This window comes from Coregonus clupeaformis, chromosome 3, assembly GCF_020615455.1.
Source record: "Coregonus clupeaformis isolate EN_2021a chromosome 3, ASM2061545v1, whole genome shotgun sequence".
Classification (NCBI taxonomy): Eukaryota; Metazoa; Chordata; class Actinopteri; order Salmoniformes; family Salmonidae; genus Coregonus; species Coregonus clupeaformis.
Genome location: NC_059194.1, coordinates 12,778,168 through 12,802,775, shown reverse-complemented (window position 1 = coordinate 12,802,775; position 24,608 = coordinate 12,778,168). Strand labels below are relative to the sequence as shown.

The 24,608-nt window shown below is 44.4% G+C and overlaps 1 protein-coding gene across 3 annotated transcripts in view; it reads left to right on the top strand.

Moving 5' to 3' along the window:
• Positions 1 to 24,608, top strand: part of LOC121540695 (protein diaphanous homolog 2) — a 677,119-nt gene that overhangs the window by 574,124 nt on the left and 78,387 nt on the right. For 2 of the 3 annotated variants that reach the window (XM_041849734.2, XM_041849742.2), the window contains exons 27-28: positions 5,922 to 6,020; positions 8,531 to 8,581. In XM_041849734.2, coding sequence (XP_041705668.1) covers positions 5,922 to 6,020; positions 8,531 to 8,581 — 150 coding nt within the window. The remainder of the gene's footprint in view (positions 1 to 5,921; positions 6,021 to 8,530; positions 8,582 to 24,608) is intronic. The other variant, XM_041849750.2, reaches the window with a different exon arrangement.

Sequence of the window (24,608 nt, the reverse complement as noted above, 5' to 3'; positions counted from 1 at the left end):
GAGAGGGTAGAGGAGAGGGAAGAGGAGATGGAAGAGGAGAGGGTAGAGGAGAGGGTAGAGGAGAGGGGAGAGGAGAGGGAAGAGGAGAGGGAAGAGGAAAGGAGAGAGGAGAGGGAAGAGGAGAGGGTAGAGGAGAGGGTAGAGGAGAGGGGAGGGAAGAGGTGAGGGTAGAGGAGAGGGAAGAGGAGATGGTAGAGGAGAGGGAAGAGGGGGGGGGACGAGGAGAGGGAAGAGGAGATGGTAGAGGAGAGGGAAGAGGAGATGGAAGAGGAGAGGAGAGGGAAGAGGAAAGGAGAGAGGGAAGAGGAGAGGAGAGAGGAGAGGAGAGGGAGGAGGAGGGGGATGAGGAGAGGGAAGAGGAGATGGTAGAGGAGAGGGAAGAGGAGATGGGAGAGGGAAGAGGAGAGGGAAGAGAAGATGGAAGAGGAGAGGGAAGAGGAGAGGGTAGAGGAGAGGGAAGAGGAGAGGGAAGAGAAGAGGGTAGAGGAGAGGGAAGAGAAGATGGAAGAGGAGAGGGTAGTGGAGAGGGAAGAGGAGATGGAAGAGGAGAGGGAAGAGGAGATGGAAGAGGAGATGGTAGAGGAGATGGTAGAGGAGATGGAAAAGAAGATGGAAGAGGAGAGGGAAGAGGAGAAGGAAGAGGAGATGGAAGGGAGATGGAAGAGGAGAGGGAAGAGGAGAGGGAATATGAGATGGTAGAGGAGATGGAAGTGGAGAGGGAAGAGGAGAAGGAAGAGGAGAGGGGAGAGGAGAAGGAAGAGGAGATGGAAGGGAGAGGGAAGAGGATAGGGAAGAGGAGAGGGTAGAGGAGATGGTAGAGGAGAGGGAAGAGGAGAGTGAAGAGGAGAGGGAAGAGGAGAGGGAAGAGGTGAGGGTAGAGGAGAGGGAAGAGGAGATGATAGAGGAGAGGGAAGAGGAGATGGAAGAGGAGATGGTAGAGGAGAGGGAAGAGGAAATGAGAGAGGAGAGGGAAGAGGAGAGGGAAGAGGAGATGGTAGAGGAGATGGTAGAGGAGAGGGAAGAAGAGATGGTAGAGGAGAGGGAAGAGGAGATGGTAGAGGAGAGGGTAGAGGAGAGGGGAGGGAAGAGGAGAGGGAAGAGGAGAGGGAAGAGGAGATGGTAGAGGAGAGGGAAGAGGAAAGGAGAGAGGAGAGGGAAGAGGAGAGGGAAGAGGAGAGGGAAGAGGAGATGATAGAGTAGAGGGAAGATTAGATGGAAGAGGGGAGAGGAGAGGGAAGAGGAGAGGGAAGAGTAGATGGAAGAGGAGAGGGTAGAGGAGATGGAAGAGGAGAGGGAAGAGGAGAGTGAAGAGGAGATGGAAGAGGAGAGGGTAGAGGAGAGGGAAGAGGAGAGTGAAGAGGAGTTGGAAGAGGAGAGGGTAGAGGAGAGGGTAGAGGAGAGGGAAGAGGAGAGGGAAAAGGAGAGGGAAGAGGAAAGGGTAGAGGAGAGGGAAGAGGAGAGGGAAGAGGAGAGGGAAGAGGAGTGGGTAGAGGAGAGGGTAGAGGAGAGGGAAGAGGAGAAGGAAGAGGAGAGGGCACCAGAGTTCTGGGATAGGCCACTGTCTATGTCTCTAAACAGCACAGTACAGTACAGCACATGGCTCAGACAGAGGGATTCAGATGAAGATGAAGCAGCATTTGGCCCTATATCTGGGTCATCTATCTTTAGCCCCATACTAATGACTCAGTAGGCCCTCTCTTCATCATTATGGTCCAGAACAGACATTCTTTTAAACTGGGATCATTAGGGTGACTTATTGTAGCGCGCCAGACTACGCCATCCATCGTTTGCATACATGTCTGAACTGGCTTGTGGTAAATGTTTACGGCAAGAAGGGCCAGGACTTCTTATTTCGCTTCTGGGCATCATGGCAGAGAAGAAACTTTTGCGCCATCCGGAATCTAGAGATGACAGTTGCTTTTGGCAACACTTTCAGTGAGCTGTGATCAATCTTTTGTTTTTCTGTCGCAACGTTCAAAGAGAAATGACAGTCGGACAAATGTAATTTATAAACAGAACAAGTTGACACGGCGACATAATTAATCTAAGGAAATGCCACATATTCTCATTACCAGAGAAAATCCAGTTCTTTCTTTTTGTCCTTCTCTGAGCAACACAACCTCCCAATGAGACATAAAACACAACAACAACAAGAAGAAAAGAGAACCAAGAATAGGAACTCATCTTATGTAAATACGCCACAAACTCACTCTTCATTTGCGCTAATTTCTTCTCTTTACTTGCTGGTCTCATTCCCTCTTCCTGAGGCCCTTCCCAAGGGCTACTTTGAAAACCAGAGTGTCTGTTCTCTCTTTCTGTGTGCTGTGTTTAAAAGCAACCTAGATTAAATTAAGCTTAATTAGACCGGCTCGGAATAGAACAAAACAAAACAAAGCCCAAGTAGCTAGTGCTTATCTTCAAATTGGCTAGTCTACACCTTTGATAGTCTTGCTTATTGGTTTAAAGTGGGACATGCATTTCACCTGCTTTTCCCTGTAGAAACAAGATGGCCGATCTGTATCTAATAGCTACGACTCTAAGAACAGCACTGGCTCCCACTTTGTTAATGTTTTTCCATATCTAGGCTCTATGCAACACGTTAAGTTCGAGCAGGTAAACATTTATCTACTGCACCTTGGCTCCTGGAAAACTTTTGGACAGCTCTTGCTTCAGTTTCCCTCTTCTCAGAGACCTAGACATCACAGGGGGCACCTGACAACTTTGATCAATTTGTCCTAGTTTTTGCTTAACTGTAGCCCAATTCATCATCCATGATGACCAAGACTTGGGAGCTGGGCTGAGTAGACTAGGTTCAAGAGGGAGGATCGAAGACACAAAGAAGCACAATGACTAAAATGGGAAACATGCTCCCCGGTGACCTGGTAGCGCTCCATTAACAATGATCTATTGGACCGGCTAGACCTCGGCTCTGATGAAGGAAGCTCAAAGACGAGGCCCTGGCTTCTGAGAATCTCTTAACATCTCCAACTGTTCTCTGAACGGTTCCCCTCGATACATTAAATAAAATGTTTAAACAGAAATTAAAATGAAAAACGAATGCATTTTAGATTATTTGAGGATCTCTTACATCTAAATCCCCACAGCAAACTTTTCTCTTGATCTGACACATCGCCCACTTAGAAGACTACAGTTTTTTGCTGTGTTCTTGTTCTAGCTCCGTCTGTCTTATTTTGAGCTGTTAAAACCCAGGGCAAATATATTCTGCCGTTTCTCAATTAGCGAGTCGATTGCACGCCGGGGAATTACAGAAAAGTTCACCTTTATGCAGGAGGATCTGTCTTGAGAGGAAGAATTGCCTTCCAAAATGGGTTAAGATGGGCTAAAACTGTAAAAATTGACAAAACTCTTCCCCAGCAATGTAACACCTTGTCAGGCACCTTAGGAGACAGCCCTGCGGTCCTTTAATGATCTTATCAGGGAAGGGGAAGAGTAGAAAATGGCTGGGCTTTTACACACCACACTATGGGCACCTTCTTTAAAAAATTGAAGACCCGACCTGAGGCAGCTAACATGGCACTGCATGTACATGTCGGCCCTACCTCCCATTGACAGCTAGTGTACCTGTCCTCCCTACCTCCCATTGAGAGCTATTGTACCTGTCCTCCCTACCTCCCATTGAGAGCTATTGTACCTGTCCTCCCTACCTCCCATTGAGAGCTAGTGTAAAGTCCTCCCTACCTCCCATTGAGAGCTAGTGTACCTGTCCTACCTACCTCCATTCCCTCATCCCTGGGTATCAGGTGCCACCTGGGCCCTGGAGCTCTTGCCAAATGTTACAGTAAACCCTGCAGCCTGGGCTTCTGTCTCTCTCTCTCTCTCTCTCTCTCTCTCTCTCTCTCTCTCTCTCTCTCTCTCTCTCTCTCTCTCTCTCTCTGTCTCTGTCTCTGTCTCTGTCTCTGTCTCTGTCTCTGTCTCTGTCTGTCTGTCTGTCTGTCTGTCTGTCTGTCTGTCTGTCTGTCTGTCTGTCTCTCTCTCTCTCTCTCTCTCTCTCTCTCTCTCTCTCTCTCTCTCTCTCTGTCTGTCTGTCTGTCTCCCTCCCTCCCTCCCTCCCTCCCTCCCTCCCTCCCTCCCTCCCTCCCTCCCTCCCTCCCTCCCTCCTCTGTCTCTGTAATGTATTTACTAGGGTGCACTATCACATGTTTTAATTAGGGGGATAACAAGGGCCCTGGCTCTCTGCCGGATTTGTTAACTTCACACATCATAATTAGCTTCCCTCTCCCCATCTAGGTACCTGGCTGTGTGTGTGTGTGTGTGTACTTCCATGAGTACTTGTGTGTGTGCCTTATTGTCCTCTAGCCCTGGGAGAAGATGAAGGGGGAGGAGACACACAAGTTAAGTGTCACCATAGGGGAAGGAAGAGGGGAGGATTGAGGAGGGGGTTACAGACAGTGAAGTGGGCCTGTGTGTAGAGCTCTGGTGTCTCTGGGGTTGCTGAGAAGACTAGTGGAGTGGGGCGAGGCGCAGGGTCCTAAAACTCCCTACGGGACATTTGACTGCCCTGGGCTTCTGACATTGAATTATTTCTACAACATATGCAAGTGTGTAGTCACACACACAAACACACACACACATATACGGGACAATCTCAACTTTTTTTCCACAAATATTTGTCTTAATATTAATCAAATATCCAAACCTCTTTTGGTTTTGTTTTATAGCCCTATTAAAGGGCTAATTTCGTTAGCATTTTGGCATGTTTTTCTAGATTTAGATCAAATAACATTTATAAAGCAAACATTATCCCTTAGCTCTAGCACTGCAAATACTTCAATTGTTTAAGCATAGGTTGCAGAACAGTGATTCAAATATTTTTTCAGAATATTGGCAAAAAATATTGACTCCATCAGTGAAAAAAGTTCAATACAAACATTTGTAAAATATAGAAAATTCTTAATTTGAAAATCCCCAATAAAAACATAACCATTCTTCAGCACTGACGGAGTTCACGCTAGACAAAAATCTGACAGTTTATGTTTTACAGGGTTGACAAAAAAAACTAAAATACTTTTTTCTTAGTTGCTTAATGACTCTAAAACCTAATTAAATGTAACATATTTGAACCAAAATTAATATTCTATCTTAATCTATCAGGCAGATGAAGTTGACAGTTTATGTTTGTGACCATGGTGATGGTGTGGTCCTCTGTAGCTCAGCTGGTAGAGCACGGCGCTTGTAACGCCAAGGCAGTGGGTTCGATGCCCGGGACCACCCATACACAAAAAAATAATAATGTATGCACGCATGACTGTAAGTCGCTTTGGATAAAAGCGTCTGCTAAATGGCATATTATTATTATTATTCCAATATTGTTTGTTTAAATCTATAATTGCTAGTTTTTAGAATTGTAAACACTTTTTTGGTGAGTTTGAAATTGGGCTCCTTTGTTCCGGACAAGGGCATTTCCAGGCATGCAGCCGACATAGAAATTAATAATATTGAAAGTATTTAGAAAATTCCAAAAACAATATTCCCCGAAATGTAACTTTTAAGCTCAAATAATGCAACAAAATCTAAGTTTTTCATCTATAAAAATAAATGTTCCCTGCCGGACAGGTATATTCCCGACTTTCAAGAATCTCTGAGCTAATTTCTTGCTATTCTAAACATTTTGCCAGGAGGCTGAGAGACAATTTAGCAATTTCCTATAATTATATATTTTTTATTTTATGGCTTATGGTGTGTTCATATTCTATCTGAGGGGCCCGACCTCTGGTTGGGGGCCCACAAAGCTTGTGGGCCCCCATGCCTTGCGGGGGTGTATGCTACGCCAGTGTGTGCCAGCGCACGTGTGTGTGTGTGTGCGCGTGTGTGTGTTTCAGTGTGTATGTGTGTGTGTGTGTATTTTTTTCAGTGAGTGTGCATATCCTCTAACCATATTCCCTGTCTGTCCTGTCCTACAGAGGGAGGAGAGAATGAGACAGGTGTGATGGACAGCCTAATGGAAGCCCTGCAGTCTGGAGCGGCCTTCCGCGACCGCCGAAAAAGAACCCCGCGCAACGGTAAGGTCCCCCCGCCTCTGGTGAGGTAACCTCCTCCCTCAGTCTCAAACATAGTTCTTAATATGAAAGGAGTGTTGCTGGTCCAAGTCGGTGATATGCCGAGGGCGGACACATGTCTGTGTGTGTACGTTAATGTTCTTCTGTATGTGTGTGTGTTTCACACACACACACACACACACTACACACACATGTGTACTATCCCCGGTGCACTTCATTACATATTCATTGTCACATTGTCATTCATAAGGCTCTGATTACAATATAAATGGCATGCGAGCTGGGGCTATGGGCTACAGGCTCCAGCAGTAGAGGGGATTTAGCATAATCATAATGTTAACATATTCCATCCTGCCATGATGAATGGCCTGTGCCCTGGGGTATGGTAAGGTGCCACCTGGTAGAGGTTACATTGATATGCAGGTGGAGAGACAGAGCCCTGTCTGTATAGAGGAGCTAGAGGTGCCACAGGTGCTGCTCTCTCTGTGGTGGACGAGTACTGTGATATTCCTGATGCAATCTGTCACTGGGCCTCATGAGGGTTAACATAGCTTAGTATGAACAGAGGGAGTGAGTATACACAGAGGTTTAGGCCCTGTCCGGCAACAGCTCCTCCTTCCCTTACCAACAACCTCAACTACAAACACACCAGCATATGCACACCATGGTAGAACGAATTGTCCTAAATTAACTGTCACTGTGAAATGTCGGTGATATGTTGCCAGACCTGTTCATTTCCCACATTGTCTCTACTCCCTCTTATCTTGGCCAATCACGTCTCCCTACCAGGTCCCATGTTTGTCCAATAAGACCAGGTTAATGAAACAGGGTGTCACAACTCACAACACACGCTCCTGAGTCGTTCTCCTCCTATCTTGGTCTGCACTCACTGGCAGACAGCTAGCCATGTAGAGGAGAACACACATACACTTATGCCCTTGTCCGGAACAAAGGATCCCAATTTCAAACTCTCCAGTTGGAAGTTTACATACACTTAGGTTGGAGTCATTAAAACTTGTTTTTCAACATATCCACACATTTCTTGTTAACAAACTATAGTTTTGGCAAGTCGGTTAGGAGATCTACTTTGTGCATGACACAAGTCATTTTTTCCAACAATTGTTTACAGACAAATTATTTCACTTATAATTCACTGTATCACAATTCCAGTGGGTCAGAAGTTTACATACATTAAGTTGACTGTGCCTTTAAACAGCTTGGAAAATTCCAGAAAATGATGTCATGGCTTTAAAAGCTTCTGATAGGCTAATTGACATAATTTGAGTCAATTGGAGGTGTACCTGTGGATGTATTTCAAGGCATACCTTCAAACTCAGTGCCTCTTTACTTGACATCATGGGATAATCAAAAGAAATCAGCCAAGACGTTCATCTGTACAAACAAGATCGTACTTTTTGGAGAAATGTCCTCTGGTCTGGTGAAACAAAAATAGAACTGTTTGGCCATAATGACCATCGTTATGTTTGGAGGAAAAAGGGGGTTGCTTGCAAGCCGAAGAACACCATCCCAACCGTGAAGCACGGGGGTGGCAGCATCATGCTGTGGGGGTGCTTTGCTTCAGGAGGGACTGGTGCACTTCACAAAATAGATGGCATCATGAGGAAGGGAAATGATGTGGATATATTGAAGCAACATCTCAAGACATCAGTCAGGAAGTTAAAGCTTGGTCGCAAATGGTTCTTCCAAATGGACAATGACCCCAAGCATACTTCCAAAGTTGTGGCAAAATGGCTTAAGGACAACAAAGTCAAGGTATTGGAGTGGCCATCACAAATCCCTGACCTCAATCCTATAGAAAATTAGTGGGCAGAACTTAAAAAGTGTGTGCAAGCAAGGAGGCCTACAAACCTGACTCAGTTACACCAGCTATGTCAGGAGGAATGGACAAAAATTCACCCAACTTATTGTGGAAAGCTTGTGGATGGCTACCCGAAACGTTTGACCCAAGTGAAACAATTTAAAGGCAATGCTACCAAATACTAATTGAGTGTATGTAAACTTCTGACCCACTGGGAATAAAAGCTGAAATAAATCATTCTCTCTACTATTATTTTGACATTTCACATTCTTAAAATAAAGTGGTGATCCTAACTGACCTAAGACAGGGAATTCTTACTAGGATTAAATGTCAGGAATTGTGAAACACTGAGTTTAAATGTATTTGGCTAAGGTGTATGTAAACTTCCGACTTCAACTGTATGTTTCACCTGCCCTCCGTCTACAATATCTATTCTACTCTAACATGGTCCATCAAGACTGACATGATTGACAACAGCCCAAACCAACACATTGTCTTTTCCTTCTGAAGTGCCTTCTCTCTCTGTGTGAGTGAGCATGTTTGTACAGTGTGAGTGTGTGCTGAGGTGTTGTGCCAACAACCAGACTTTTCAGAGTGGGTAATTGATGCCAAACTGCTGAAATGACTGATGTCTGACATCTTTCTCTCTTTCTCTTCCCTTTCTTTTTCTTCTGTTTACTTGGTCATGTTGCAGGTGATCAAAGTCCGTGCAGTCCTGTCTCTCGGTGGCCGGGTGCTAACCATGGTAACACAACCAAAGCTGTGTCCGTAGTTTAACCCTTTCCCTGCCCCTGTACTGCACTGTACAGCACCGCCTCCACTCCTGGCTGTGTAACTCTCATCTGGCATCTTCCCCCCACCAACTGAGCCAGAGCTGGTGTACTCTCTGACAGACTCCTGCACTGAGCTAGAACTTGTCTGATTACTTCTCTGACTCCAGTCAATTAGGTTGCATAGTGTTATCTTGTTTCAACCAGTGGTGATAGCAACTCAAAGGAAAAAAAATAACTTGATGTGGTCACAGATTTATTCGATTGATTCGAATTATTAGATTAGGTTGCAGACCGTTAGATTGATTATCTCAAAAACAGGAATGAATATAGGGATCTGGCCAAAAGTAGTGCATTATATAGGGAATAGGGTTGAATTTTGGTCACACCTCAGACTTGAGAGTAGTACTCTTGAGCTTCCCTCCTGCTTTAATAACTCAGTGACTCAATCTCAATCTGGTTTCTGAGTAGTACACCAGCTCTTGTATTGTAGATCTTGTTCCCCATTCCTTAAGGCCTACGCTGACAGAGCATGACATCACATCCTGTCTCTTGGCACTTTATAGGAAAGTATTTGTCACCAACACGAGGGCTATAATTGCTTTTCGTCATGTGTCGCCACGCACGGATTTGTTTGTTGTGTTCCTTCCCTCACTCTTCCTTTTCCAGCTAGGGCATTCTGGGAAATGTCAACCATTGCACAAAGTGCAAACACCCCCAAAAATACTCCCCTGGCCTACTTTGAAACAACTGTCTGTGGCGCAATGTTGTGCTTTCTTGCAACCACCACTCTACTATATCTATTTGGAGTGCATTTTTCACTGTTGACTGTCTGTCTTTGCCTTCCGTCGCAGTCTTGTGTGTGCGTGTGTGAGGATGTGAGTGTATAAAGTGACAATGAAATGTAGAACTATCACAAGTTCATTTAGTTTTTAGGATATCTAATACACTCAGTCAAATGCAATAAAACATAGGTGCCAGTTGTATTACGGAAAGGCTTAGGATATTTAGGACTTGGGATAAAGGGATCTCGGTAACACTTTATATTATGGTCCCTTAATAAACCATTTATAAACAGGTTGTAAAGAGTTTACTTACAATTTATTCATCATTATTCTTAAATTTGTAAATGTCAATAAGCAATCTCTAAATAGTAATTTATGCATTTATAAACACTATTTTACATTATTTATTAATGATTTATAAAATAATGAAAAAGGGGTTTGATCATAGTATGTTCACAATTTGTCAATGATTAATAATGTACTACTAATGTACTTATAAACCAGCTATAAAGGAGTTATTGTTAACTCATCAGATTATTTATTAAGGCATTTGTTAATTGTTGATTAATGGTTTGACTCACCATTTACATACATATTTATAAATGTATTTATATATGCCATTAATGGTTTATTTATAAATAGTTTGAGAGCATGTATAAATGCGATTACAAGCACTTACTAATACCTCAGCTGATGATTAATATAGATCCTTATGAACTATTTACTAATTATTAATCAACTATTTTGCAGCCCGTAATTTAAAGTGTGCACTATACAGTGAGAGAAAAAAGTATTTGATCCCCTGCTGATTTTGTACGTTTGCCCACTGACAAATGATAAGTCTATAATTTTAATGGTAGGTTTATTTGAACAGTGAGAGACAGAATAACAACAAAAAAATCCAGAAAAATGCATGTAAAAAATGTTATAAATTGATTTTTTTCATTTTAATTAGGGAAATAAGTATTTGACCCCTCTACAAAACATGACTTAGTACTTGGTGGCAAAACCCTTGTTGGCAATCACAGAGGTCAGACGTTTCTTGTAGTTGGCCACCAGGTTTGCACACATCTCAGGAGGGATTTTGTTCCACTCCTCTTTGCAGATCTTCTCCAAGTCATTAAGGTTTCGAGGCTGACGTTTGGCAACTCGAACCTTCAGCTCCCTCCACAGATTGTCTATGGGATTAAGGTCTGGAGACTGGCTAGGCCACTCCAGGACCTTAATGTGCCTCTTCTTGAGCCACTCCTTTGTTGCCTTGGCCGTGTGTTTTGGGTCATTGTCATGCTGGAATACCCATCCACGACCCATTTTCAATGCCCTGGCTGAGGGAAGGAGGTTCTCACCCAAGATTTGACGGTACATGGCCCTGTTCCATCGTCCCTTTGATGCGGTGAAGTTGTCCTGTCCCCTTAGCAGAAAAACACCCCCAAAGCATAATGTTTCCACCTCCATGTTTGATGGTGGGGATGGTGTTATTGGGGTCATAGGCAGCATTCCTCCTCCTCCAAACACGGCGAGTTGAGTTGATGCCAAAGAGCTCGATTTTGGTCTTTTTATTTATTTTATTTCACCTTTATTTAACCAGGTAAACCAGTTGAGAACAGGTTCTCATTTACAACTGCGACCTGGCCAAGATAAAGCAAAGCAGTGCAATAAAAACAACACAGAGTTACATATGGGGTAAAAAAAACATAAAGTCAAAAATACAACAGAAAATATATACAGTGGGGAGAAAAAGTATTTAGTCAGCCACCAATTGTGCAAGTTCTCCCACTTAAAAAGATGAGAGAGGCCTGTAATTTTCATCATAGGTACACATCAACTATGACAGACAAAATGAGAAAAAGAATTCCAGAAAATCACATTGTAGGATTTTTTATGAATTTATTTGCAAATTATGGTGGAAAATAAGTATTTGGTCAATAACAAAAGTTTCTCAATACTTTGTTATATACCCTTTGTTGGCAATGACACAGGTCAAACGTTTTCTGTAAGTCTTCACAAGGTTTTCACAAACTGTTGCTGGTATTTTGGCCCATTCCTCCATGCAGATCTCCTCTAGAGCAGTGATGTTTTGGGGCTGTCACTGGGCAACACGGACTTTCAACTCCCTCCAAAGATTTTCTATGGGGTTGAGATCTGGAGACTGGCTAGGCCACTCCAGGACCTAGAAATGCTTCTTACGAAGCCACTCCTTCGTTGCCCGGGCGGTGTGTTTGGGATCATTGTCATGCTGAAAGACCCAGCCACATTTCATCTTCAATGCCCTTGCTGATGGAAGGAGGTTTTCACTCAAAATCTCACGATACATGGCCCCATTCATTCTTTCCTTTACACGGATCAGTCGTCCTGGTCCCTTTGCAGAGAAACAGCCCCAAAGCATGATGTTTCCACCCCCATGCTTCACAGTAGGTATGGTGTTATTTGGATGCAACTCAGCATTCTTTGTCCTCCAAACACGACGAGTTGAGTTTTTACCAAAAAGTTCTATTTTGGTTTCATCTGACCATATGACATTCTCCCAATCCTCTTCTGGATCATCCAAATACACTCTAGCAAACTTCAGACGGGCCTGGACATGTACTGGCTTAAGCAGGGGGACACGTCTTGCACTGCAGGATTTGAGTCCCTGGCTGCGTAGTGTGTTACTGATGGTAGGCTTTGTTACTTTGGTCCCAGCTCTCTGCAGGTCATTCACTATGTCTCCCGTGTGGTTCTGGGATTTTTGCTCACTGTTCTTGTGATCATTTTGACCCCACGGGGTGAGATCTTGCGTGGAGCCCCAGATCGAGGGAGATTATCAGTGGTCTTGTATGTCTTCCATTTCCTAATAATTGCTCCCACAGTTGATTTCTTCAAACCAAGCTGCTTACCTATTGCAGATTCAGTCTTCCCAGCCTGGTGCAGATCTACAATTTTGTTTCTGGTGTCCTTTGACAGCTCTTTGGTCTTGGCCATGGTGGAGTGTGGAGTGTGACTGTTTGAGGTTGTGGACATGTGTCTTTTATACTGATAACAAGTTCAAACAGGTGCCATTAATACAGGTAACGAGTGGAGGACAGAGGAGCCTCTTAAAGAAGAAGTTACAGGTCTGTGAGAGCCAGAAATCTTGCTTGTTTGTAGGTGACCAAATACTTATTTTCCACCATAATTTGCAAATAAATTCATAAAAAATCCTACAAAGTGATTTTCTGGATAATTTTTTCTCAATTTGTCTGTCATAGTTGACGTGTACCTATGATGAAAATTACAGGCCTCTCTCATCTTTTTAAGTGGGAGAACTTGCACAATTGGTGGCTGACTAAATACTTTTTTCCCCCACTGTATACAGTGTGTGCAAATGTAGCAAGTTATGGAGGTAAGGCAATAAATAGGCTATAGTGCAGAATAATTACAATAGTATTAACACTGGAATGCTAGATGTGCAAGAGATTATGTGCAAATAGAGATACTGGGGTGCAAAAGAGCAAAATAAATAACAATATAGGGATGAGGTAGTTGGGTGGGCTAATTTCAGATGGGCTGTGTACAGTTGCAATGATCGGTAAGGTGCTCTGACAACTGATGCTTAAAGTTATTGAGGGAGATAAGAGTCTTCAGCTTCAGAGATTTTTGCAATTCGTTCCAGTCATTGGCAGCAGAGAACTGAAAGGAATGGCGGCCAAAGGAGGTGTTGGCTTTGGGAATGACCAGTGAGATATACCTGCTGGAGCGCAGACTACGGGTGGGTGCTGCTATGGTGACCAATGAGCTAAGATAAGGCGGGGATTTGCCTAGCAGTGATTTATAGATGGCCTGGAGCCAGTGGGTTTGACGACGAACATGTAGTGAGGACCAGCCAACAAGAGCGTACAGGTCACAGTGGTGGGTAGTGTATGGGGCTTTGGAGACAAAACGGATGGCACTGTGATAGACTACATCCAATTTGCTGAGTAGAGTGTTGGAGGCTATTTTGTAAATGACATCGCCGAAGTCAAGGATCGGTAGGATAGTCAGTTTTACGAGGGCATGTTTGGCAGCATGAGTGAAGGAGGCTTTGTTGCGAAATAGGAAGCCGATTCTAGATTTAACTTTGGATTGGAGATTCTTTATGTGAGTCTGGAAGTTGAGTTTACAGTCTAACCAGACACCTAGGTATTTGTAGTTGTCCACATACTCTAGGTCAGACCCGTCGAGAGTGGTGATTCTAGTCGGGTGGGCGGGTGCCAGCAGCGTTCGATTGAAAAGCATGCATTTAGTTTTACTAGTGTTTAAGAGCAGTTGGAGGCTACTGAAGGATTGTTGTATGGCATTGAAGCTCGTTTGGAGGTTTGTTAACACAGTGTCCAATGAAGGGCCAGATGTATACAAAATGGTGTCGTCTGCGTAGAGGTGGATCTGAGAGTCACCAGCAGCAAGAGCGACATCATTGATATACACGGAGAAAAGTGTCGGCCCAAGAATTTAACCCTGTGGCACCCCCATAGAGACTGCCATAGGTCCAGACAACAGGCCCTCCGATTTGACACATTGAACTCTATCTGAGAAGTAGTTGGTGAACCAGGCGAGGCAGTCATTTGAGAAACCATGGTCTCATCTGACCACAACACTTTCACCCAGTTCTCCTCTGAATCATTCAGATGTTCATTGGCAAACTTCAGATGGCCCTGTATATGTACTTTCTTGAGCAGGGGGACCTTGCGGGCACTGCAGGATTTCAGTCCTTCACGGCGTAGTGTGTTACCAATAGTTTTCTTGGTGACTATGGTCCCAGCTGCCTTGAGATCATTGACAAGATCCTCCCGTGTAGTTCTGGGCTGATTCCTCACCGTTCTCATGATCATTGCAACTCCACGAGGTGAGATCTTGAATGGAGCCCCAGGCCGAGGGAGATTGACAGTCATTTTGTGTTTCTTCCATTTGCGAATAATCGCACCAACTGTTGTCACCTTCTCACCAAGCTGCTTGGAGATAGTCTTGTAGCCCATTCCAGCCTTGTGTAGGTCTACAATATTGTCCCTGACATCCTTGGAGAGCTCTTTGGTCTTGGCCATGGTGGAGAGTTTTGAATCTGATTGATTGATTGATTGCTTCTGTGGACAGGTGTCTTTTATACAGGTAACAAGCTGAGATTAGGAGCACTCCCTTTAAGAGTGTGCTCCTAATCTCAGCTCATTACCTGTATAAAAGACACCTGGGAGCCAGAAATCTTTCTGATTGAGAGGCGGTCAAATACTTATTTCCCTCATTAAAATGCAAATCAATTTATAACATTTTTTACATGCATTTTTCTGGATTTTGTTGTTGTTATTCTGTCTCTCACTGTTCAAATAAACCTACCATTAAAATTATAGACTGATCATTTCTTTGTCAGTGGTCAAACGTACAAAATCAGCAGGGGATCAAATACTTTTTTCCCTCACTGTATATACTTTATAAACATTTATAAATTACTTGTGTTGTGACATGCCTTTCATTATTGTGATGACTATTATTTATAAAATAATTACCTACTATGTTTAATTTTTACTAGATTAAATTAATAATGTAACAATTAACTCATTAGGAATTTGGGGCACCACGGTAAAAGTTGTTTAACGAGTTACCGTTTCCCGAATTAACTCTAAAGATATCTAGATATCTCTTATAATTTAACAGTCATTTATTAATCATTTACCTCATATCAGTCTCATTCTGAAAGTCGTAGGCTCTTTAAGTCTGCACGAACCCGGATCTTACTGATCATTCCATACCACACAAATCAATTAAATTATTTATTTACTAACTAATAAAAAATGATAACACAAGATACAAACACATACACGGTATAGGTAGGGATTAGAAACGTAATACAATGAAAACGGGTCCCTAGCGTCTAACACAATATGACACTTGTTACAAAAGATGGTGAGTTAAAGAGAGAGAGAGAAAAGCACTTGGATACACATGGACCTAGGCTCATAGTAATCCTACTTTGCCCAGAACTGCCGCCCGTTTGGTAAGAAGTAATGCATGTATTTACGTGTTTGTCTTCGTTGTCTCTGTTGGACCCAGGCCTTCGTGGGAAGAGTCGATTGGGCCTTCTCTTTTCGGATGGCCTTTTAGATGTAAGGCTCAGATTGTCCACAAGAGGTCACAATGTCCTTCTTAGTCGTCTGTTTACTTTCACTTGTTCTGGAAATGGTCTTCTGAGGACGGCTAATCAGCCGTGTCGATAATCCCCTGTGGGGTGATGAGAGCAGTGTAGTAGACGATGGTTTGAAGAGAGTAACAGGATGGTCCCACTTAAATTCACCTTCTTAGATACAGTACTTAGAACAGCTGCTCAGCCGTAACATTGCTTGTTAGTGGAGGCAACTTTGTCGTCTTCACCTCGTGTTGATTTTCAGGGTCGGGGACCAATATGGACAACAGCTGCAACTTGAGGTCCGTCTAGTCTGATCTAATCATTCTTATCTCAGTCTTTTATGCACTCTGGTAAAGAGGGGCGTTTCCGTCATAATGACACGCTCTCTGAGCTCCTTCGGGCGTGGCTGGTTACAAGGCAAAAGTTATCACTATGATTTTGTTAGAAAGCTAAAATTACATTCCTATCTTCATGAAAACATTGTCTTCCTTCTTGATATTTTCTACACAAGGTAAAGGATGTAATCCTGATATCCACAGTGTAAAAGCTCTTCAAGTTACAATGTTTTCATTATAACGCCTTTATACCATTTTTAAGGACATCACAAAATAGACATTAATTTTCCATATTCTATTTCTCATCATTCCCAACGTTTGGATGTTGAAATATATTGTCCCAATGTTCATTGTTGGATGTTGCAGTTTGGTGACGCTTCACCAATGGCTAAAAATAACCTAAAACATGCAATGGTAAAATAAGATGTATTTATTTATTTTTAAACAGCACATCTCCAGAATACATTTTATTCCATGAACTTGTTGCTTAAACAATTTCAGTTACATATTTCATAAGCTTCATAACTGCAGCCATTAACAAAGGCCTGATAAATCACAAGTAATCATCTACTTCGGTAACTTGCACTTGAACCAAAAGCAGTGCATATGTAACATAGCATATGCCATTTAGCAGACGCTTTTATCCTAAGCGACTTACATTCATGCGTGCATACATTTTATCTATGGGTGGTCCTGGGAATCGAATCCACAATCCTGGTGTTGTAAGCTCCATGCTCTACCAACTGAGCTACAGTGGATCATATGTGTAGTGCTATGGCCATTTAACGGGCCTCGACAAATCCAAATAGCCGCCAATGGGGCGTCTACATTTTAACAGTCACATATATCCATTTAATATACAGTACACCATCACAAATAAAATAAAAATTTTAAGAAACATTATGATATTAGGAACATTTATTAGTATTTTTTTCTGAAATTATGAATACAGCAGTTCACAAAGGTTGATTTGGGAGAGATGCAGGCCTCCAATTTTCCGGCTGCCAATCACCATGCTCCGAAGCACCTCTCACTCACATGGCTCTCTCAGGTATCTCAGTTCTTATTAGCCAATGACACATTTTCTTTCCACATTTACTTTTCGTCAGCCAACAAGATGAGTAAAGAACAGCAAAAGCACTAGCCTATGTCAATCTACTATCCCCCATAGTACAAAAGTTCACCTATTGTGACACTCTGGCTCTAGGACTTTTTGTATGTGAGCTAGAGTGTATGTTGTTTTGTTGGGGATTTGGGTGTTTTTCTATGTTGGTAGTTCTGTCGGGTGTATTTCTATGATTGCAGGTCTGTGGGTTGTTTTTCTAGGTGGTTGTATGTTGTAGTCAATGACTCCCAATCGGAGGTAACGAGTGTCAGCTGTCGGCTCGTTATCTCTGATTGGGAGCCATATTTAAACTGTCAGTTTTCACCTTTGTTTTGTGGGTTATTGTTCCTGTTCCAGTGTTCTATGTTCTGTCGGTGTCACAGAGGACTTCACGTATCGTCATTTGTTGTTTTTCGTGGTTGCTTTATTAAATAAAGTCATCATGTTCACTCCACGCGCTGCGTATTGGTCCGCTCCTTCAGACGATCGTGACAGAATAACCCACCAAAAAAAGGACCAAGCAGCGCGTCCAGGAGCAAAGGGTCTGGACATGGGAGGAACTGTTGGACGGTAAAGGGTCCTGGACGTGGGAAGAAATCCTGGACGGCATGGATCGCTGTCCATGGAGCGAAACAGAGGAGAGGCGACGGAGAGAGGAGCAACGGCGTCGGCAGAGCCAACGTCGGAAGGACGAGAGGCAACCCCAAGAAATTTTTTGGGGGGCACATGGCTTGGGCGACGGAGCAGCAGGAGGCTGCCACAAGGCAGAGTCAGAGGGCTGCCAGGTTAAGGGGGCTGACGGAGGCAGAGAAGGGACGGATTCAGTGGGCTACCAGGTCAAGGGGGCTACTGGGTAAAGCAGGGAAGGAAGGTGTTGAGGCACGGCGTGAGGTACTGGGGTGTGTAACCAGTTCGGTCCGGCCCGTTCCTAGTCCCGAGGTGCAGCCAGTAGTGTGTGTTCCCGTACGGGTACGGCCTGTTCCGGTCCCTCGCACTAAGTGTAAGGTGCGCGTCGCCAGCCCGGTTCGGCCTGTTCCTGCCATACGCACCAAGTATGCGGTGCGCGTCGCCAGCTCAGCCCGGCCTGTTCCTACTCCACGCACCAGGGATACGGTGCGCTCGCCAGCCCAGCCCGGCCTGTTCCTACTCCACGCACCAGGGATACGGTGCGCCGCCAGCCCAGCCCGGCCTGTTCCTACTCCACGCACCAGGGATACGGTGCGCCGCCAGCCCGGCCCGGCCTGTTCCGGCCACTCGCACCAGGGATACGGTGCGCGCCGCCAGCCCCGCCCGGCCTGTTCCTGCTCTCCGCACTAGGCGTGAGGTGAGTCCCCAGGGTCCAGCATGCCCTGCTCCGGCTCCCCGCACTAGGCGTTATGGGAGTCCCCAGGGTCCAGCATGCCCTGTTCCGACTCCCCGCACTAGCCCTGAGATGCGTGTCCTCAGCCCGGTACCTCCAGTTCCGGCACCACGCATCAGGCCTACGGTGCGTCCCCAGGGCCAAGCATGCCCTGTTGCTGCTTCCCGCACTAGCCCTGAGATGCGTGTCCTCAGCCCGGTACCTCCAGTTCCGGCACCACGCATCAGGCCTACGGTGCGTCCCCAGGGTCCAGCATGCCCTGTTGCTTCTCCCCGCACTAGCCCTGAGATGCGTGTCCTCAGCCCGGTACCTCCTGTTCCGGCACCACGCACCAGGCCTACGATGCGCCTCAGACGGCCAGAGTCTGCCGTCTGCCAACGGGGCCTGAACTGCCCGTCTGCCCAAAGCCTGCAAAGCCGCCCCGTCTGCCATGAGCCATCAGAGCCGTCCGCCAGACCGAGCCGCTAGAGCCTTCCGCCAGACAGGATCAGCCAGAGCCTTCCGCCAGACAGGATCAGCCAGAGCCTTCTGCCAGACAGGATCAGCCAGAGCCTTCTGCCAGACAGGATCAGCCAGAGCCTTCTGCCAGACAGGATCAGCCAGAGCCTTCCGCCAGAGCAGGATCAGCCAGATCCGTCCAGTCGGCCATGAGCAGCCAGATCCGTCAGCCAGCCATGAGCAGCCAGATCCGTCAGCCAGCCATGAGCAGCCAGATCCGTCAGCCAGCCATGAGCAGCCAGATCCGTCAGCCAGCCATGAGCAGCCAGATCCGTCAGCCAGCCGCGAGCAGCCAGATCCGTCAGCCAGCCATGAGCCGTCCAGCCAGGATCCGCCAGAGCCGTCCCAGCCGGGGATCCGCCAGAGCCGTCCAGCCGGGATCCGCCAGAGCCGTCCCAGCCGGGATCCGCCAGAGCCGTCCAGCCAGGATCCGCCAGCCAGCCAGGATCCGCCAGAGCCAGCCAGCCAGGATCCGCCATTTAGTCAGGTGCTGCCCCTTAGCTCGGTGTTGCTCCTTATCCTGGTGCTGCTCCTTATCCTGGTGCTGTCCCTTATCCTGGTGCTGTCCCTTAGCCTGGTACTGCCCCTTAGTCCGGTACTGCCCCGTAGTCCGGTACTGCCCCGTAGTCGGTACTGCCCCTTAGTCCGATGCTGCCCCGTAGTCCGGGTGCTGCCCCTTAGTCGGTGCTGCCCCTTAGCCCGGTGCTGCCCCTTGTCCCGGTGCTGCCCCTTATCCCGGTGCTGCCCCTTATCCCGGTGCTGCCCCTTAGGCCGATGCTGCCCCTTAGTCCGGTGTTGCCCCTTAGTCCAGGTGGGGTTAGTTGGAGGGTGGTCATTGGGAGGAGGCTACCGAAGCAGGTTGGGACTGTGGTGGGGTGGGGATCACGACCGGGGCCAGAGCCGCCACCGTGGACAGACGCCCACCCAGACCCTCCCCTAGTCTTGATGTTGGTGCGCCCGGAGTTCGCACCTTTAGGGGGGGGTACTGTGACACTCTGGCTCTAGGACTTTTGTATGTGAGCTAGAGTGTATGTTGTTTTGTTGGGGATTTGGGTGTTTTTCTATGTTGGTAGTTCTGTCGGGTGTATTTCTATGATTGCAGGTCTGTGGGTTGTTTTTCTAGGTGGTTGTATGTTGTAGTCAATGACTCCCAATCGGAGGTAACGAGTGTCAGCTGTCGGCTCGTTATCTCTGATTGGGAGCCATATTTAAACTGTCAGTTTTCACCTTTGTTTTGTGGGTTATTGTTCCTGTTCCAGTGTTCTATGTTCTGTCGGTGTCACAGAGGACTTCACGTATCGTCATTTGTTGTTTTTCGTGGTTGCTTTATTAAATAAAGTCATCATGTTCACTCCACGCGCTGCGTATTGGTCCGCTCCTTCAGACGATCGTGACACCTATTCTATTGGTCAGCTTGTCCTTCTGTGCGAGAAATAAATATTCTAAACATACTCTGGGACACTTGTGGGACGCGATAGATCCCAAATTAATACAACCACTGTACATCAAAAAAACTTTTAAAAGCAATGAGGCTGATGCAACAAATCAGAACGTTTAGCCTAAAATGTTGATAAACTATTAGGCTATTTCTTTACAATATAAGCACAGCAGTGTGCACATGGCAGTAGGCTATAAGCGCAAATATTCCAAAATGAAATTAGCCTTCTCAAAAGTGCACCACAAAAGTGAGCGGTTTCATATGACAGAGATACAAATATCCTTCAGAAATGTAGAAAGAGGGAAGCTCTAACAACAACAAGCATGGGTTGTTAATATGACTAGGATGCTGTCTTTGGCTACTGGACAACGAAAGAAAGTTGAGAACATGAGAGAAATACTGGTTTCAATGGCACATGAGGAAGTGTTAATAAAAGAATCCCCTTAACATTCCTATGGTAGGAACACGGTAAGACATGCCACATAAAATTACAAAAAAAATTCCATGTTTTAAACAATTACGTTTATGGTTAAAAAGTTTCCAAATGTTGACTGCCTCCGCTCAGATTGCAAGGTGGGTGACAGTCCCTGTTGGAATTTCGCTCCTATCTGAACGAACAGTGCCTCAAGTATGTCGACAGAATCAAGCCTTTAGATATTAATAATGATCCTATATTATATTTGTCGTTTAGCCTATACACTACCAGTCAAAAGTTTGGACACTCCTACTCATTCAAGGGTGTTTCTTTATTTTTACTATTTACTACATTGTAGAATAATAGTGAAGACATCAAAACTATGAAATAACACATATGGAATCATGTAGTAACCAAAAAAGTGTTAAACAAATCAAAATATATTTTATATTTGAGATTCTTCAAATAGCCATCCTTTGCTTTGATGACAGCTTTGCACACTCTTGGCATTCTCTCAACCAGCTTCACCTGGAATGCATTCCCAACAGTCTTGAAGGAGTTCCCACATATGCTAAGCACTTGTTGGCTGCTTTTCCTTCACTCTGTGGTCCGACTCATGCCAAACCATCTTAATTGGGTTGAGGTCAGGGGATTGTGGAGGCCAGGTCATCTGATGGAGGTGTGTTGGGTCATTGTCCTGTTGAAAAATAAATGATAGTCCCACTAAGCCCAAACCAGATGGGATGGCGTATCGCTGCAGAATGCTGTGGTAGCCATGCTGGTTAAGTGTGCCTTGAATTCTAAATAAATCACAGACAGTGTCACCAGCAAAGCACCCCGACAACATAAAACCACTTCCTCCATGCTTTACGGTGGGAACTAAACATGCAGAGATCATCCGTTCACCCACACCGCGTCTCACAAAGACACAGCGGTTGGAACCAAAAATCATCTCTAATTTGGACTCCAGACCAAAGGACACATTTCCACAGGTCTAATGTCCATTGCTCGTGTTTCTTGACCCAAACAGGTCTCTTCTTATTTGTGTCCTTTAGTAGTGGTTTCTTTGCAGCATTTCGACCATGAAGGCCTGATTCACACAGTCCACTCTGAACAGTTGATGTTGAGATTTGTCTGTGACTTGAACTCTGTAAAGTATTTATTTGGGCTGCAATTTCTGAGGCTGCTAACTCTAATGAACTTATCCTTTGCAGCAGAGGTAACTCTGGGTCTTCCATTCCTGTAGTGGTCCTCATGAGAGCCAGTTTCATCATAGCACTTGATGGTTTTTGCGACTGCACTTGAAGAAACTTTAAAAGTTCTTGAAATGTTCCGTATTGACTGACCTTCATGTCTTAAAGTAATGATGGACTGTCGTTTTTCTTTGCTTATTTGAGCTGTTCTTGTCATAATATGGACTTGGTGTTTTACCAAATAGGGCTATCTTCTGTATACCTTGTCACAACACAACTGATTGGCTCAAACGCATTAAGAAGGAAGTAAATTCCACAAATTAACTTTTAAGAAGGCACACCTGTTAATTTAAATGCTTCCAGTTGACTACCTCATGAAGCTGGTTGAGATAATTTTTTGGTTACTACATGATTCCATATGTGTTATTTCATAGTTGTGATGTCTTCACTATTATTCTACAATGTACACATTTAAAAAAAAAAAAAAAACCTTGAATGTGTGTCCAAAATTTTGACTGGGACTGTATATGTCTATAAAAGTCTCATTAAAGTTTGGCTACATTTTCAGGCGCCTCCCTCATGTCAGCATTGGTCTGGATATGACAGGCTGAAGCCAATACGTATAGGCTATCACCTACACTTTGACATGGAGGCTAACTATTTATGTACATTTACATACACTTAACAGAATAGCTATTGTTTTTTCAGTTTTCAAATCAATTTAATTGGCTATTTTGGTTAATGGCCTTGTGTCAAACGAACCGATGTGGATGTGGTGGAGGAGTCAGGCGCAGGACACAGAGGATTTGTCCAAAAGACTTTACTAGTCCAAAGTGCAACAAAACGATACACGACCTCGAAAACAAACGGAGGCGAGGGAATTACGCAACATGCGTAAAACAATAAACAAAACTAACAGAGCGCAAACACGCAGCTCCGCACGACAGGCAAACAACAACACACAATCTAACTAATACAAAACAGGGAACTTATAGGACACGTAATCAGAACACAAACAGACACAGGTGTACAAGACAGACTAAAGCAATCACACCACGAAACATACAACGGTGGCAGCTAGTACTCCGGGGACGGCGAACGCCGAAGCCTGCCCGAACCAGGAGGAGGAGCAGTCTCGGCCGAAACCGTGACACCTTGGTTCCCTAGCAGATGGCCATGGTGCCCTGGCAGATTGGGCACATCTTGAAGGCCAAATGGCCTTTCTCCTAAAATCATGAAATTCCAGTTCTGGAGAGATGTGAACACAGCACTAATTTCGCTTTTATTAAAAAGAAGTAAGGATGCCACCCAGTGTTCTCACTATCGCCCCCTCAGATATTAAACTGTTTTCCAAAATGTTGTTGTCCCATCTTGAGACTTACTTACCCAAATTGATTGGTTTGTTAAAAAGTGTTTATCCTCGGACAACCTCTGTCCACTATTACATATCTTAGATGCTTCCTCAGAAACACCAGCTCCTTGGGCTGTATTATCTCTCCATGCAGAAAAAGCTTTTGATAGACTGAATTGCCATATCGCTGGTCTGTCTTGGAACATATTGGAATTGGCTCCAATTTCATTAATATTATTAAAATACTATATGCCAATCCCTCAGCCATAGTTATTACAGGCAATATCTGCTCTGCTCCGTTCAGAATCACTAGAAGCAGCATAAAAAACAATCAAATTTCGCCTCTGCTATTCTTATTATCCATGGAACCTCTGTCGAAGGAAATAACATAAATTTCCTTAAAATCTATCGATCACTTCATCTCAATATAAGCAGACAATATTTTACCATATCTAGACAATGTATCTCAATCGCTTCTAAACGCATTGAAGATCATAGATAAATTCAGCTTAATCTCAAATTCTAAAATTAATTTAACCAAATCAGCCCTACTGCCTCTCAAGACCCTGATGGAGTACTCCATCTCCACTTATGGAATCCCAATTGTTTCCCATTTTAAATATTTGGGAGTAGATATATTTCCTTCTTTAGATAAACCATTGCTAGAAACATTAACAGAACGCTCAAATCAATTAAATCCGACCTCAGTAGATGGAATAATATCCCAGTTGCTTTAACCGGCAGAATATCTATTGTCAAAATGAATATATTGCCATGGCTGAATTTCTGTAGTTCAATGCGTACCCTCACCGATATCATGGACAGTAATGGTTTGACAACATTCCAAGATTTGAAAGATATATACACATTACCAGGCAACTCCTTTTTTCAAATATAATTTAGGTCAGCTATGCTGGCCTATGGAGTCCCTTGGGAAACCCAACTACTGAAACATCCAATGATGGGACTTATAAATAAATTATCTGGGCTCCCGAAAATACTGATCTCTATAATATGTAAACAACTTTTGGAATGCTCATATTCTGAGCTAGCCGTTAAAAAAGTATGGTCCACCGATCTAATTGAATCTGAACACTTTAATTGGAACAGAATATGGAAATATTGGCATCCCATAATCCGAACCACCAATTTATACATTTAAGTTTGTTCACAGACTGTATTTAACACCAAGGAAACGTTTTACGATTAAATTGGCCCCAACTCCCAACTGTTCACTGTGTCCCCTAAATCAGGTAGGCACATTCATTCATATGATGCGGGAGTGCCCTGCAGTTAAATGCTTCTGGGACAGTTACAAAATTAATTTCAAAGTGCATGAATTTAAATATGAAATGCTTTCCATCTATTATGTTAATTAACGATAATAGCCCCTCGAATCTCTCAATCAATTAG